The sequence below is a fragment of the Leuresthes tenuis genome, unplaced genomic scaffold (genome assembly GCF_036924035.1).
Source record: "Leuresthes tenuis unplaced genomic scaffold, fLeuTen1.0.hap1 SCAF_8, whole genome shotgun sequence".
Classification (NCBI taxonomy): domain Eukaryota; kingdom Metazoa; phylum Chordata; class Actinopteri; order Atheriniformes; family Atherinopsidae; genus Leuresthes; species Leuresthes tenuis.
This window is the reverse complement of record NW_027325362.1, coordinates 6381835-6398787: the sequence shown is the minus strand read 5'-3', so window position 1 is coordinate 6398787 and position 16953 is coordinate 6381835. Positions and strand designations below refer to the sequence as shown.

The window sequence follows — 16953 nt, the reverse complement described above, 5'->3', positions numbered from 1 at the left end:
AGAAGTTAATCTTTAACCCTCAAAGCCGTGTTTTATGGCTGAAATGTGTGAACTCTGACAGTTTGTCTGCTCTGAATCCAGCTCTAACGTTGTCATGCTTACACCAATAAACTCAACCACAGTTCTGCTGAGGGCAGTACTGCTCGAAATGGTGCAGTAACCATCAGAGAGCATGTTCACCAGTCTTGTTTTGATTGTTTGTTTTAAAAGAAAAACCCTCGTTCATTTATTGGTTTAATGCACATCAGTCAGGATCACTGTGGATGTTTTATTGCTGGCCAAAGCGTCAAGTCTCAACTGCTGCCCTTTGTCCAGGTGTTAGATGAACCATTAGTGACCGTTTTGCTGGTTTGCATGTGAGTTATAACCTGAGGCCTATGTACACCTGGAGTTAACTGCAACTACCTGAGCGGTTGGACAGAAAATGAACCAGTTGTGCTTTTCCTAACAAACAGGAGGTCAAAAACAGCCGACTTCTGTCATTTTACCTAAAAATAAAGCCTAGAAGTGGGCTGATTTACATTTAAAAGAAGAAACAGCCTGTTTGCATGATTTGTCACGTGTTTTCTTTTAAAAAAAAGACTCCATACCAAATCGAGAGGTTGTTTAACGTGGATGTCAATGTTAGACTTGGAATCAGATTTAGCAAAGACGGCGTATTTCTGTGCACTTCCTCTCGTGTTTAGGTGGATCCATTGTGAATACCGATGAGCAGAGATTCTGCTGTCGCTTGTACACACACATAAACGCACAATAGAGAACACAGATCTCAGCTTAGAAATGGTCCCTTTCATAACAGCGTTGGAAATCGCTTATAGCTGTCTGGCTGACAGCTGTGCTGATTTGGATTGATACGGCGCTGTGAGAGGCAGAGCAGCGAACAAGTGCGAGGGAAGGCCTCTTTCTCTTCCTCTCTATCTCTTTTTCTTTTAAGTGCCAAGAGGAGAAGCCAACTTGGTTTGCAGATCGTTGCGTCTCCCCCTCACAAAGGCTGATGTGACTGCAGGGCCTTTCAACGGGCAGAGACGAGAGCTTTATCTGAAGATCCACTTCTCCACCTCCTCCCTGCCTTTCTGTCTTTTCTTTGTCGTTGTTTGGAAAGCCTGTTAGCTCCGGTGTGCAGCGTTTGTTTCTGTTCCCTTCTCAGCTCTCCTGGCTGCTTTGTTTGCACATCTTACATTACTGTTGACTGCTTGTCTTAATTCAGATATATTTTACTGAGTTTTTAACTCACACTTACATGTATCAGTCAATAAAAACCTTGTTTAAGGGAAAACTGTAGCGCTTAGAGGTGTAATAGAATTTCAAAAAGGGCCCTAAAAGCTAAAGTTTGACCTCCAAAGGAGCAGCGAAGAAGTGTCATCAAACTAAAACTTGCCCTTTATAGATAACAGTTTGAAACAGTGAGGGTTGTGCTTTTGTTTTACGGTTCATCTCGTTCTCCTCATCCTCGTGTTTGTGTGTTTGTGTCTTAGAGGAGGCTCTGAGAGGTAGAAATGGTGTGTGTGGTTCCAGCTCCAGCAGCAGACAGGCAGAGAGGAACCAGGACGCAACACGCTCAGACAGCCTCACAACACGGTGAGTTACTTGTTCTGTGACCACATATGTGTACTTTCCCGTGTTTGTGGCTGCATCTTCATCACATTTTGATTCTGTCTGTGTAAGCTTTGTGATTTTGCCTACTTTAACTGTTTTATTTCCCTTTTTGTTTTGCTTTAAACACTCAAGAGAGGCAAATGATTGACCAAAAGAGAGCTGTTTCAATGATGGTGGACTGTTTCAGTGGCTCAAAAACACAGAGAGTCTAAAATGGGGAAGATCTGATGTGCAGTTGTCTATCCCACCAGATTAAACAAGAAGATGGTGGTTTTTTTACAAACTCTTAAGATATGTGTGACTTTGCTCCTTTTGATCCATGCTGTGGATGGGGATTACATGTTAGCAAGTCACAAATTTAAGAGCAACATTAACATACATTCTGCAATTAATTTAGTTCAGAAAGTGACTTTAACTTTTAACATTTGCTCCAGATGTGTTCAAATTTAGTTAATTATTGACATTTTGAAGGATGGTTAACTCACACTACTAACCTGCCTTTGAAATCCTGATCCCAAGGTTCACATGTTTTCCAGTGTTATGAATCAAAGGGGCAATGGGTGAAAGCTTAACAGTAACCACGTTAAAGGGATAAGAAAGCATCACAGCTCTGCTGACATTTCAAAAGTTTGACTGAAATAAAAAAAAAATGTTTGTACACACCTGTCTGCGGACAGATAAAATGCCAGTTGGGGTCCTCATCACCTTAATTTTCCTGATGAATCACTCTGAAATATGACCAGGCACCTAGCTTTTTGCTATCTTAGAGGCTTTGTGTGCACATAAACATCTTCGGTTGGTCTGAATGATCCCAGCTGGCACCAGCAGCCTTAAAGTTCAGATGTTTTTCACTTGTTATACATCCAATCCCACAGCTTCCAGCCAAGTTGAATGTTTTGTGAGGTTCGGTGCGTCTCCACTGTAAAAGAGCTGTGGAAACAGGTGAGTGTGGTCAGAGTGGTGCTCAAAGGCTCCAAGTTTCTGTCCCTGAGAAAAGGTGAAACGATGATGGACTGATCTCCAAAATGCAAATTGTTTAAAATAAGATATTCTTTTTGTTTTTTCAGTTTCAGAGTGAAAAAAGTGAAGCTTTTACCAATGTCTCAGACTTTTAACTGTACACTATCATTGGTAAATGCCCATATTTGGGAATTAATCTTCATTTAAAAACATCTTCAAAAGAAGGATAAACTGGAAACGCAAAATAAAAAATGTGCTCCTTTTGTAGGAAAATACAGACAGAAAATACACCGTTTTTTTCTATGAAATAATGAAATAGTCTTGAAAAAGTTGACCTGATATCTGTGCCGCTCCACACTTTAAAGGTAAAAGCAAACAGATGTTGCATTAGGCCATTATTAGTTAATGAGAACGTGGGAGATAAAGTTTGACAACCTTTCAGGAGACAGACAACCTCCAGACGACTGGAGAGATGAAGACCTATTTGAAAGCAGAAGATCAGACACTCAAATCTAACCCACATGAAGGAATTCTCACAAAGAAAATGTATCCTCAGAGGTTGCAAACGATCATCTAAAAGTCTAAATATAACCTGGACTAAGCAAAAAGGTGCAGAATCTGATTAAAAGAACCTAACGTAAACTGTAGAGTAAGGAGGAGGACCTATCATGCTCTGGGCTTGTGTCACATACAGGGGAACATTTCACTGGTAGACGGAGGAATGGATGCAATAATATGTCAGCAGATAATGCAGCATCTGTAAAGCAGCTGAAGATGAAAACGGGAAAGAATAGAGATACAAGCTGACGGTTTCACCGTGGTCCTCACAGTCCCCCGAGCTGAGAATCTCCTAAAGACTCTTCACTGCTTTATTTTGCTGCTGTTAACGATAGAAACATATGAATTAAGAAGTAATCTTTCATGAATTATTAAAGAAATTGTGTCATCTTTAGCTATACTTTTGAGATCAGGGGCCTCTTTCTTTGTTTAGCCGTTCATATCAACATAAAGTTTGACCAGGCACCATCTGGAGTCTGATGGTTTTGGCCATCGTGTGAGAAAAATCGACAGATAAACACGTAACTGTGTGAGCAGGTGGAGTTTTCCAGACTTTTCTGAGTCAAACAGATGAAAAATTAACAGAAATGTATTTAAAAGCTGCAGAGCTTCAGATTCAGGTGATATTTTTCTCCATTTCCACGTCATCATTTGACACATTGTGATAATAAAAGTATTGATTTAAACCAAACAAAGCCTTTAGTTCCTCTCACTATTACTTCCAGTTATATATGTGCATTGTATCAGTGGCCGAGTGACCGAGCTGCAGCCTGGAAGCCTCGACTCCCTGTGACATTTCAAATGTCAAAGCCACATCAGTTCCGGGTCTTACGCTTCCAGCGATCCCGGCGCTGAACCCAGAGCCAGATTTAACTCTTCACCAGGGTCCATTTTCACCGCTTTTCAGCCTCAGGAGTGCAGACCAAACTGGCTGTTTCAGATTGATTGTTGAACACAATTGTCGACGTGAATGAAGAGTTGAAACGCTGTGACTAAAGACACGCTGAAATGATCCCTCTGTGTCTTTCTCTCACGCACACACAAACAGATACGTACAAATATAGCCATCCATGTCTCTATTATTGTGGGATGGCAGTGGTGGGGGAGTGATGGAGGGGCATTTCTTGTCATACCCCAACTAACATATTGGAGTATTTATATGGGATTTGTGTGCATTAGATAAAAAGGCGCTCTTGTTCTTTTCATCCTCATAGGCTTTTCATGGCTGTTTGACTGTAACACTGATGACTCTCTGCACCCCTCCACCTCCAACCTCTCCACTCTGCGTTTCTCTAAGCCCCCTCCATCCATCCCAAATCCCTTCCTATCGGCCAATTTAAACAAGCTGGGTCCAGAGAGAGGGGAGGGCGGGGTGAGACAGAGAGATGCTGTGTCCTAAGCTCTTTTTAAAAACAGTAAAAGGAAGAGACAAGGAAAAAAAGAGTGGTAAAGAGGGTTAGGGCGATTTGGCAGCCAAAAGCCTGGTTGTACTACGGCAGGTCTTCCTCTGCACCACTGTCACGGACTAAGAAAGCAAACCTCCCCAAAGATAATGGCCACGGAGAGGAAGAGACAAAGCCTCGATTTTTTTTTCTTCTTTATTTCGCAGTTCTCCCTCCTTTAGAATGATTTTTTATATTGAACCTCCCCCCTCCCCTTTTGTAATCTGGTCTCCAATGAAGTTTCATTGTTTCTCATGTGAAGCCAGTGGCAGCTTAGCTGAGATGGAGTAGGGGAGGCATTATAGCGCGGGCGTTCTCCCGTTTGGCTCGCTGAGAAAAGAGCAGGGAAGTAGAGGGAGGCGAGTACAATGGCAGTTTGGGGGCTCCTCGCAGATTCCTGCTTTCCCAAATCCAAATCTGCTCGCAGAGTCGTGAGAGACAACGAGACGGAAATCTGGGAAGCGTCCCAACTTTTTTTTGTTTTATGGCTGCTGGCCTCTCTCGCTCATCACGTACTCGTCTGTCAGCAGAGTAAAGAGAATGGAACCGGTTTTCCTTTCTCTTTAATGGAGGCCAAAGTTAATGTGACGCTCAGAACCAGCAATTCGTTTTTTATAAAGTTGTTTTAGGTTGACATGAGCAGGAAAACGTGCGGCGTCTAGCTGGATTTGCTGCTGTGAGGACAGTTTTTCAAACAAAATCAGAAAAGCTTAACCTTCTGTGGAGATTTACTAATCGGTTCGAAGCTGTTAACTGCCTGTTAGTGGTGCAGAATTCTAAGTTGGTGTGTGCACATGATGTAATGCTTACATCGGAAATAAATTTAAAATAACTTTTATTCATCTAAAATCAAAATGTTGTGGCTAATTGAAGACAATTGAGACTTATAGCTGCCATCAAAAAGCTGTGTCATATATCCATGTTTTACCAGGTGTTCCTCAGGTAAATATGATGATGTATGACAGGGATGTCAAACTCCAGGCCTCGATGTCCACTGTCCTGGAGGTTTGATTCGGGTCGATGCCTCATTAACTGGTTTGTGAAGAACTTAACAATCTTTTCAAAAGAGCCATTTAATCTGATACAGGTGTGTTGAAGCAGGGAGGCACCTTCAGGACAGTGGCCCTCGAGGACCAGAGTTTGACATCCCTGATGTATGATGTCGGTCTTCATGTCAATGTCCCAGTAAAGCAGAAATAAATGTGCCTTTTGAGTTTGTCTCACCACTCAGCCAAACCTAAATAATTAGTTAAGCACCAGGTTAATAAAAGATCTCTGAGCAGCTTAGGCTAACCGCACTAACGGGGAAAACAATGCCCGAAACACACCTTAAAAAGTGCTCAGTCACACAGGTCAACTTTAGTGAACCATGCCCGATTCACAAGTTCCAAGTTCGATTTTTGCTGAACGTAAAGAAATATGAAGGCTTCATGACACTAACAACACAAACAGTAACTTTCTTCAACACCTCTGGATCCTATGGTCAAACAAAATATAAGTAGAATCTGCTTCGGCCACCTCCAGTTTAGGACTGTTACCGATCTACACTTTCATATTGGCCATATGTTGCCAACAGTGGGTATTGGAGAGAGTTAATCCGGCTATGATAAGCTGTCAGAGTGTCTCTGTTGATCATAGCTGTCTCCAGTAAAGACTGCAAAGTACCATGTGAAAAACGAGGCAGATGTTGGTGGTGATCCTGAACACCATCGATAAAGCAACCCTCTGACCATCCCTGCCTGACTAACGACAGTCAGCGGACATCAAAGAGTCACAAACAGTAACCACAGTTCTCTGAGCTGGTGTGAAAGCGTTCTGGCGTTGTTTCTACATACATATAGCGTCCCCCAACAACCACCCTTAACTTGGCTTCTTCATCCAACAAGCATAAAGCTGATTCTCTAAACCAGCTGTTCATCCAGCATCTGCAGAATTAAGCCCGTTCTTCTTCTTCTTCTCAATATAACTCTCCAACTTATATATTATTGATAGAATATTTAGCTGAGTCTGAGACTGAATATTAAGTCAGCAGTTGGTATCATAGGTAATGTGTATTATTCATTCACCTTTAACAGGTTTCACTCTTCTCTCTTTGTGCTCTTCAGTTCTGTTGGAAGAGCCAATCAGAGGAGACCACAAGCTGAGGCAGTGCATGTGACCATCAGCCCAGACGTGCTCAGGATGCTGAGACAAACAGGTGTGTGTGCAGGTGTGAGAATACACTAACGTGAAGCTGCAGATTAAGACTGTGCAGGTCAAAGAGTCGGTGATTACTGACTGGTTTTGAGCTTCAGAGGAACGTGGGTGACTTTGAAACATTAAGTGTTTTTGCACCTTTCAAATGTCAGAGGATAAACTTAAACAATCTGCTGTTATTTTAATTCAAAAGGACACAGAAAATGTTTAATTTTTTGTGACTTGGCAGTAAATGCTGCATCTTTGCTTGTTCCAGCAGACAATCATGAGAAAAACTGCTGCTTTTACACTTCAGACTTTAATTTATTTATTTTCCAGAATCAAGAGTTTATCAGAAGTTACACATCCAGTTACCGAATCAAACGTGTTTTCTTTTCGATTTGCAGAAGCTAATCTTCCACGTTCCTGTTAATGCTACCCATCAGACAACAGCTTATTAAAAGAATCAACGTCTGATGATGAATTACAGCTAATAATATTCAGCATTTCGGTTTAAGCCCTGCAGCAATTCTCAGGCGACATTCATTCTGTTTTATTCTCTAAACGTACTCTGAGTGCTCTCTCTCCTTTTCAGATGTCTCAGATGACTAACTGGTCATTTAGGAAAACTCCCATTAAGTAAACATCATCACTTCTTCTTCTTTGCTTCCTCCCATCTTCCGTCCTGCCTTTCCCGTTGAAATAATTCCATTTTTCATGTAGTTAACAGTTGTCTCGACACCTAATTACTCTGTCATTATTAATCCAGACTGTAGGCTATTGAGGGAAATTTGCATCAGGGTCTTAAATATCTGTTTAAGGCACGCCGGGGTTTTAATGTCAATCATAACCTTATTAACGCAGAGCTCAGAGCGGGAGAGATCGCCACCAGTGACAACGGTTTACATTCGCTAACACCCAGAAGAGGCGACGTGTCCGACCTACCGAGCGAGCGCATACAGGCAGGCATTCAGCCGCCTGCGTGTTTATGTGCTGCAGGGCTGCGGTGTGTGATTGTGCATGTCTAATGTTTGGATGTTGAAGTGTCACAGCTGGTTAGCACGAGCATCACTCTGTTGTTTCACTTTGTTCTGCAGGGAGCGGTGCAGGTGACGGAGACGGAGGAGATGTAAGTTGATTGACTCTGTGGGTCAGATGGCGAAGTCTATGGGATCATGTCATAAAATCAATAAAGCCAATAACGAATTGGTGTAGTTATAGTATTAGTCTGCTGTACAGTTGACACCCAGCCTGAGAAAAACACTAAATAGTTAATCATTTAGGTCTATTATAAAAGAAGTTCTTCTTCTGTTAACATAATTTATGTCTCTACGAGTTATGCAAATGAGAAGTCCAAGTGTACAAGGTTTACACACAGTTTATAATGTCCATTGGGTAAAAATCTTCTCTTTTACAAACATTATAGGCCACAGAATACTAAAAACAACTCTAGATTAAATGAGCACCGTAAAAGCTGTTCGTTAAGTTACATAATTTAACTAACAGCATATATAACTATAGATTTAACATGAATTACAGATCCCTTAAACGCTGTCTCCTTTATCAGCTTATATGTTAAACTTTTTATTGTTATAACTTGTATGTTTCCTCTGAATTTGATGTGAGGAGCAGGTTTCTGAAAAGTTAGGGGGATTAGAAACTTCTCCCTAATCAACTTTCTGTGGACGAGTTTTTCACGAGCTTTGAGGCCTTCTTTGTCGTATTTTTTTAATTCATAATTCTCTGTTGGGGTTTATGAACCAAAATGAGCGGAAAAGTTCTACCATTTAGTTCAGAGCTCTGACATTTTTAATGTCCTTATAAGCCAGATCTATCAGACACCAGCTTTGAATACTTCCAGATTTAACTACATGGCTGATAGCAAAGGTAAAATAAAATGGATGATAAAGCTCATGCATCTTCATTCATAAATTATAAGTCAGTAAGACCTCCAGGTGCACAATAACAATCAAGGTTAGAGTTAATTTTACTGTGACGTCTTCCTTCTCCCCATCCCCAAAATCCGCTTGGTTCAGTCCACACGTCCCAATGTTTTGATATGACTGCAGGAGGTCGGTTTAGCTCAGGGGCGTCAGGTCGAATCGTCTGTTTTATATCCGTGTATAAAAGCTGTTCAAATTCTCTAAATGCTAAGGAGAGGAGCTCCAGTGCTTCCTTAGTTATCTCCTTTAGCATCGCATACACCAGACCATCCTTTGTGAGAGAAAGGAGATGATCCCGACCCACAATTCCTTGCGGCAGTAACTTTTATAGTGAAGCGCGATTATTTTTCATGAAGTCGTACTAACTGTGAGTCACTTGGATAAATACGAGGAGGGAGGGTGAGTATCAGGACTCTGTGACAACACAATATGTCTTCAGTTACAAACTTTGATAATAAAGTGAAGTAATATTCTATTTGGTCTCTAATAAGATTTATATGACATAATCCTCACATGTGATAAGATTGCATTAGACAAAGTATCGAAAGCACTTTTTTGTGGGTTATTTATTAAATATTCGTAGTGTCAGGGTTACATTATCACAGCTGAGTGTCAGTGTGGTCGGATTCTCATCCTTAAGACAGTTATTCTCTTACCACCTCTCCTTAAGGAAAAGAACTTCAGTGGTTTGTCTTGCAGAAATAAGCAAAACCTTCCCTCATAAAGACTGTCCAAGACCGTCTTAAGTGGAACCATTTATATCTATTCTCTGAATCTTTTAATGATATTATGAACTGGGGATGATGATGAAAATACTGCAACTCGTTCCAGTATTACTCAGAGAAACGTTCTTAATTAGTTGAAGTATTTGTCCTTCACTCAGGCGTCTTTTAGCCTCTCTGGGATTGTTTTTTATACCCAGTCATATTACCAGCCCGTTGCTAATTAACCTGTTAATGAGCTTCTCCAACCAACTGTATATGTTTTTTAGCATTTCACAAATTTTTCAGTATTCTTTTGCCCCAGCTGTAACATTTCAAACATTTGGCTGTTGATACGTTTCATTATTTTTGGTTCATATTTGCACATCACTGCGAACATTTTACACAGTTTTGGGAAATGTGTTTGTAGATATGCTTGAATCTCCTGAAAAGTGAGGATTTGCTCAATTTTTTTGTTGAATACAATCAAAAATCATTGTTTTTTAAACTGTTGATAAGATTTTAAAAAAGCAGTTTATGGACATCTCTTTGGGTTTTTTAACATTTTGCAGAAGTTAAAGAATAAATCAAAGTTGACATTAAAGTTGTTATGAAGCTTCTGATGAAGCTAAAAGTTTAAATATGTGTGACATTTGAACATAGGCACTTAATGTTTCTGTTTGTTTGCTCGCAGGATGATGAAGACCCTGAGATGCTCCACGTGGTTCATTTAGGAATGGTTTGACAAAACTAACAAAGACTGAAGAGATACAACAAGCTCATTTATGGATTTTTTCTATGCAAACTGCTTATTTACATGAAGTATTATGTGTAAAATGATCTGAAAGTCTTACTGATGTAAAATAGTGTTACTATAAATCAGAATCCTTTATTTTTCAGGCCTCTCTCAGCATATATGTGAAATTCACTGGATGGTTTTGTGAAGTCTGAACCAAATGAGCCTTAAAAGAAACTGTTACACCAGGTTCTTCTAATAAAAATGATTCTTCTAAACCTGCCATTAATCAGCCTGAAAAAATAAAGACTTCCATTATACCGATGCTGGATGTTGCGTGTGTGTGTGTGTGTTGGTCGAGATTACGGGCCAGAGTTTTATTCATGAACAGGAGCCAACCAGCGACTTTAAAGCATCGCGCGGAGCCCCTTTCCTGAACAGCAGCCATAGCCGTGTCAGAGCTGTCGACGCGCTGCGCTCACCGACTAATCTGACAGCGCCGCGCGAGCCCTAATCCCTCACTGTATCGTAATCTATTTACTTTGCATTCTAAGAGGATTTCCACCAAAAAATATACAAGAAGCGATGTTGGAAATGGACAGAAGATCAGCGAGGATGCTTTTCTGCTCCTTTTTTTTTCTCTTGTTGTTTTGTTAGCTTTGAAAAAAAAAAAAAGAAAATCATTGTATGTTTTTTGGGCAGTCAATCCCCCGCGAGAGGGACGGGTGAAAGGAATTACATTTCTGACTGATACTAATACTTCTCTTATGTAAACATCAAAATGTTACATTTCCCCTCTGATGATACAGTCACACTGCAGAGGCAGCTCCAGATAAGTGGCATCTGTCGTTGCCTTTAGTGCATCTCTTGACACGTTTATAATTTACAAACCAAGACTGCATTATCTGCCGATTGTTTGACTTGACAGCTTGAAGAAAAGCTTGCAAAATTGCTTAAAAGGCGAATGAGGGTCCTCCCCATCTCCCCGATGCCCGACATAGTCACATTTTTACACACAAACAGTGTTTCAATAATAAACAAAACAAACTATGAGACCAAATGCTCTCCTCAGTTAGCCTTTAAGCAATTATGTCAGCTTTGTGAAATCACAAACGCTTCATTTAAAACGTGGCCAGCAGCTTTACTGTAAAACACCGCCTCAAATCTTCGCTATCTGAGATGACTTGCAGAGATAGGCTTATTAGTGGTATTAACATACTGTGCAGGGTGCTGGAGCTGTGAAACGGCCTTGTTAACATTTTGGAAATGAATCAAGCCTCCAGCAATTGCTATTATCCAGGTTATCTGCTTTTCCCCCCCCTCCTCAGTGCAACAGCTGTGCAGAGTTTCTGCAGAGGTCTTATCGCATCTAATGATGACCCTGATTGGACTGATACCGTCTCCCCTGAGATGGAGGTGGTTTGATTTATAGGTTTGTTTCTGATCTGCACAAGGCAAGAAACAAGACAAGAAACATCATAGGCAAATTTGTCAGGACCATCAGACACATTTAAGAACAGCTGGGAGTTTTTGGAACGGTCTCATTTTAATTTCTCAGTTCTTAAGTCAGTACATTAGTTGGATGTTGCACACTTTAAGTGTTTTATCAAAGAATTGTTTCATAGTTGTAACTTCAGCACACAAATCCTCATATATTGTATTGTAGGTTGAACTGGGGCTTTGACTAAAGTGTACATAAATGTTAGATGCTTTAATGTCCTGATTCTTTTCTGGAGAACCTCTTTAACTGCAGAAAAGGCCTGTTTTTCAGGCATGTTTTTAGGGCATCCTGCATGACTCTTTTCCTCTCAAAACTACACTGTTGCTCATGCATTGACCATATAATATACTTTCTAATATACTCACCTCTTCAGTTGTCTTTCTTTACTAGCTGCATTGAAACGAGAGGGAGTTTTCCTCTTTTCCTGACAGAGGCAATCATCTGAGATTATCTCAGGTTTCCGAGGTTAAAGGTCACAAATAGGGTTTGATTTTAGGTCATTTAACCACTTGCGGCTTCCTGATTCTGTATGCGAAGAGAAATTAGTCAACAACGAGCAAACTAGATGAAAATAGGAAATGCGTCCAATGCGTCAGACGTAGATCAGTTATAAAAAAGAGACGAAGGTTTCAGTGTGAAATGCTGAAGCCTGCAGGCCTCCATTAAGCTGTCCCAGGTCTGGAGGGGCTGCAGGGAGAAGACAAGTTGGGACGAGGGTCTGCTGCATCCTTTGCAGATGAGATAATACACCTCAAATACCTTCCTAATCCATCCCTCCTCAATGTGACGCAGCTGATCTGCAAGGAGAGAAACGAGGAAGCGAGGCTGTCGTCAGAACAGGTTTAAAATCGTCTGAAGTCAGATATGAAGGCAGTCGTTCTAAAACCAGCTTAATCTTGTCTGATTTCCCATCAGCTGCGTCAAACGAGGAGAGGAGGTAAGGAAGGAAGTAGTTTGACTGCTCCAGTGACCTCAGAACGGCTTTCCCTGCTGGAAAAAAAAGCGTCCAATCATTTAACTACTCCCCTACTGTTCAAGAGCCTCACTGAAGTTTGGATCGCTTCATTCAGGCGCCGCTGGTTAGCATGCATGCTAGCATTCAAGTATTGAATGTTGGCGATCAACACTACCCACACATGAGGAGTCAGAGTCCTCTAAGCTCAAGCAGAGAGGAGTGCAAGTGATACTGACGTCCATACAGAAATATTACAGTAAGAGGAGGATGACGCCTGCTGTCGCTGCTGTTTTCTGTCTGAATATATCTTTTATTTGTTTTTAGAGTTTAGTAACACCTTTTTAAAACCCTCCAGCCAGAGTTCAAGAAAAACCTCTGAAGAATTTAGCTCAAACTTACCATGAGGTTGGCGCTTTCATAAAAACTGTTTGATATATTTTTACAGACAGAGTTCAATTTTTGTTTGTACAATACTTTTCTGCCATTGAAATGTGGTCAGAAGCCATTTTAAAACAGTTCTTTTTATCATGTGAGGCTGATAAAGTCAGTATTTAGATGGTTGGAGTAAGAGATGCTGTTTCATTTTGTATCTGAGGTGTTGAACTTTGATTAATAGTTTAACGTCTAACTGATCATAAAACACGAGTAGAGCTTATGACACCAGAATGATCTGTGGGTAAAACTTATTTTCCTAATATTTTATTAGATAAGTTAAATGTTTTTAAATGTTTCTGAAGCTGGTTAAACAGCTTTGTTCCTGCTGCTATCACTGAACTGAACATTCACAGTGGCTTATTTATTCACTTATTTATCAAGTCCAGAATTAGGTTTTATTCTGGTTTGATTAAAGATGAAGTTATTTTATATGATTCCTTGATGTTATTGGCTGATCCTTCACTCTCTTCTGTGTCCTAACTTGTGGATCCCGAGCACTTAAATCATTTTATTGTAATTACTTGTTGTTTTTTACATGTTTCTGGGCTGTTTTATGTGTTGTCTTCATTGTGTGTTATGTGTTGTTGTCTAAAACAAATGGTCCTATTGGAACAAATAAAGAAGCCTTTATATTTTTACAAGCTGTGGTTTAACAGACATCCTTTGCATCTCTTAGCTTTTATCATGCAAACACAGTTTTGTTTATTTCACTCTTGTTTTATTGCAGATTAATTGGTATAACTTGTAGAAAACAACTGAGGCTGAACATCTGGAAAACCTGTAAGTTTCTGTGTGCGACGGGAGCGGAGGTCCAGACCTGGGACACATTAGAGGTTCTTCACTGTCTCACCATGTGGAAACTGTTAATCAGCTACAAGATATGGCCGACAAAGTGGCCAGTCTACCTGACATAAGTAGAGGTGACCAAATCTCCCAGCACACTTTGGGATCAGGTAGCCGGTGTGCTCCTGTAATTCCACCCAACAGAAGAAAGAGGGTTGCTAAACTCGTCGTCTTCTCGACTACACACCCAGCATCCAAACCACTGGCACCCGCATTCTTTGAGTTTGACTCAAGACGTTGACAGTGGCTCCTTCAGGACTCACAAAGCAAACCAAAAATGAATTTAAGAATAAAACCTACTGTTATGTGCTCAGACTTCAACAGGACAAGATGCTCGAGGAGAAGTGAGAAAACTGAGGCCTGGCCTGACAAAGCAGAGAAACCGGAGACGGCGGCCCGGCCTACACCCATGTCGCTGTACAGTTGACCCCAGATTAACCTCCCAGGTAAATTTAATCCTCCTCTCTATCACCTCTCGCTGCTCATACCAGCCTATGAGCACATCGGGATGCCAAAGTCTGGTGACAGTTGACAGCCAATGAAAGACAAGCGACTGTGTTTTTTTCTTCCTCATCCTGCATGGAAATGGCAGAAAACAGTCCCAGCATGCAGGCTGCTATCAGTGCATCTCCCGGTCCTTCAAATCTCTTTCACGCACACACGCTGACTTATGGAGGCCTGTGAGGTCTCGCACAACCAAACGCCGGAGGATCAGTCCGGTTTCTGTCTTTATCTCTCCCCCAGATACAAATCGAAAGCACTCATGCAAAAACAGTCCAGCGTGGTTCCAGTTCATTTCCTGGACAAAGTGTGAACAAAATGTCAACGGTTTCCAGTCCACCCACATTCGCACACCTTCACGGAACAGACGAGAGGCCAAGAGGTCAAATGGCTGACAGCAGGCGCCGTCGTGGCGCAATCGATCCGGGTATCGAACGGAGTATGAAGGCGTCAGACCCTCGGCTCAGGTTAAAACACTGATCACCACCTCCTGAAAAGGAGCTTTTGGGCTCTATGGACACAGCTACAGGGAGCTTCCTCCTTTCCTTCTTATTAGTTAAGCTTTTTAGGTTTTAATCACCATCCTGAGTGTGAACAAAGCTCAGATGAGAGCAGAAACGGTCATCAGTCTCCTCAAAAAAACCTCAGGCTCACATCTACCTAATACCCTCTCAAAGCACTGGAAGAATTTGGGCGCTGATTGCAAAACGTGTGTTTTGAGCCAAGAGAGAAACTATTTGACTTGATGGCATCATCAGATGAATCATTCCAACCTTTTGGAAGCTGAAGATGGGTTTTTGTTCTCACTCCTTCACTCGTAACACTCGTTGCAGTTCAGATAAGTTTGTGTTTGGCATCAGCATAATTTGCTTTCGTTTTAAACGGGTTATTGAGGTGAAACATGACATCGAGGCGATATGAGAGAAATATAATCCGATGTAATGAAAACAAGTCATTTTAATTTGTACTTTTGCACATTTTTAGATGCATTTCTTTTTTTTTTTTTGGATAATTTTCATCTTGATATGAGGGGCTGATGATTGTTTATATGCAGCATTCGTGTTTGAGATAATTTAAAGGTTGGAAGAGCGGCTCCTTATCTGGTTAAACTAAATCTTTAAAATATATAATTAAACAAAACACAGTCAATATAGTCAAAAGAAAATCCTGTGTTCTTGTTTCCTCCTTTTGCTTTAACCTACAATTCTGTCTTGTTACATCCAAATTAAGGTTTTATGAGTCTATTTTGGTCATCATAATGTTTGAAAGCCTTTTTATGGATTTTTTTGGGGGATAACCTTTAAATTTTCTCTCGTTTGGTATCAAATTAACTCAAAATATTATATTCTATCCCTGCAATAAAACTTCCAACATCCGAAGAAACAACCTGATAAATTAGAGTTAAAATTTTCCTTGATGTAAATTTGTTTTTGAGCAGAAATGTTAACAAATATAATGGATGAAATTATTTAAATTGCCATCGTTGCATCTGTAGTTTGTTTTTTGCGCTATTTGCGAGAAAAAGTCACATGAAATCAGACGAACAGAGAGCGGAATTAAATATATTTGCAGGGGTATTTCTGCCCTGAAGGCCACAACTTCTCTCACCCCGGATTTTAATCCCTTTTTTGTTCCTTCTATCCCAGATTAAATCCCTTTCCTTGCGTTTTCTTCTTTGATTTCTATCTTTCTGTCCCGCGCAGCTGTTCAATTATTAAACCTGTGACTTAAACGTCTCCTGGATGTCTGACTTGTCGGCCGCGGCTCCACATGCTCGCAGGAAACACTTAATAACGGAGCTCTCCTCTTTTGTCAGGGACGCTCGCGCGACTCCTCTCGCAGCTGCCTCATGAGAGACCTGTGGCTCCCCTCAAACTCTTCAAACAATCGCGCAAGATTGGCCGCAAATGTTTGTTTGATGCAAATCCGAACAAATCCGCCGCTGTTGGTGGACACTCGCTGCGCTGTTTGCGCGTCTTGGCGCAAACATGTTTAATGTCCTGGTTGGCAGATATTTGTTCAGCTGCTGCGAAATTCATTTACATAAAGAGAGAGACAACACAGAGGCGGCTGCAGATGAAGCACAGGCAGGGGGAACCTGCATCGATCAGGCTGAGAATCTGATCAGCTTGATGGCTGATACGATCGATCCCATTGATATATTTTCTTTATTTTAAAGCTCGTCGTCTTGGATTTTAAAAATGATCGATTTGACAAAAATAAATTGAACCAGCTGAGCTGTAAATAATTGTATGTTTTAGGCCTAATTTCATCACCTGAAAAGCTCAACTTTTCATTCAGATATTTTAAATCAAAGGGAATTTAACTCGTTAAAAATGTTTACATTTCTGCAAATTTTGACTTTTTTTATATATTTTAACCGTCCTCCGTTTCTCAGTGGCTTAAACTGATCACGATCCAGGCAAATTAAGACGAAATTTGCTGGCTTTCTGTGGGTAGTTTGACCGTTCATTGGACCAAACAAAGTCTCTTCGGACATTTTTAAAGATAAAAGCGAGTTAAACATGAAAATAATGGACACATGGGAGCGCGAACAAGGCCACCTTTATACCGATGGGCAGAAATGGATCGAAAGAAGTTTCTAAT

General features: G+C 40.8%; 1 protein-coding gene across 1 annotated transcript in view; it reads left to right on the top strand.

The window, feature by feature from the left end:
- wdpcp (WD repeat containing planar cell polarity effector) overlaps positions 1-10435 on the top strand; it is an 81611-nt gene extending 71176 nt beyond the window's left edge. Inside the window, exons 16-19 of the mRNA XM_072390597.1 lie at positions 1476-1578; positions 6662-6753; positions 7829-7860; positions 10070-10435. Of these exons, the coding sequence (XP_072246698.1) occupies positions 1476-1578; positions 6662-6753; positions 7829-7860; positions 10070-10120 (278 nt within the window). The 3' untranslated portion in view covers positions 10121-10435. The remainder of the gene's footprint in view (positions 1-1475; positions 1579-6661; positions 6754-7828; positions 7861-10069) is intronic.
- The last annotated feature ends 6518 nt before the right edge of the window (positions 10436-16953 follow it).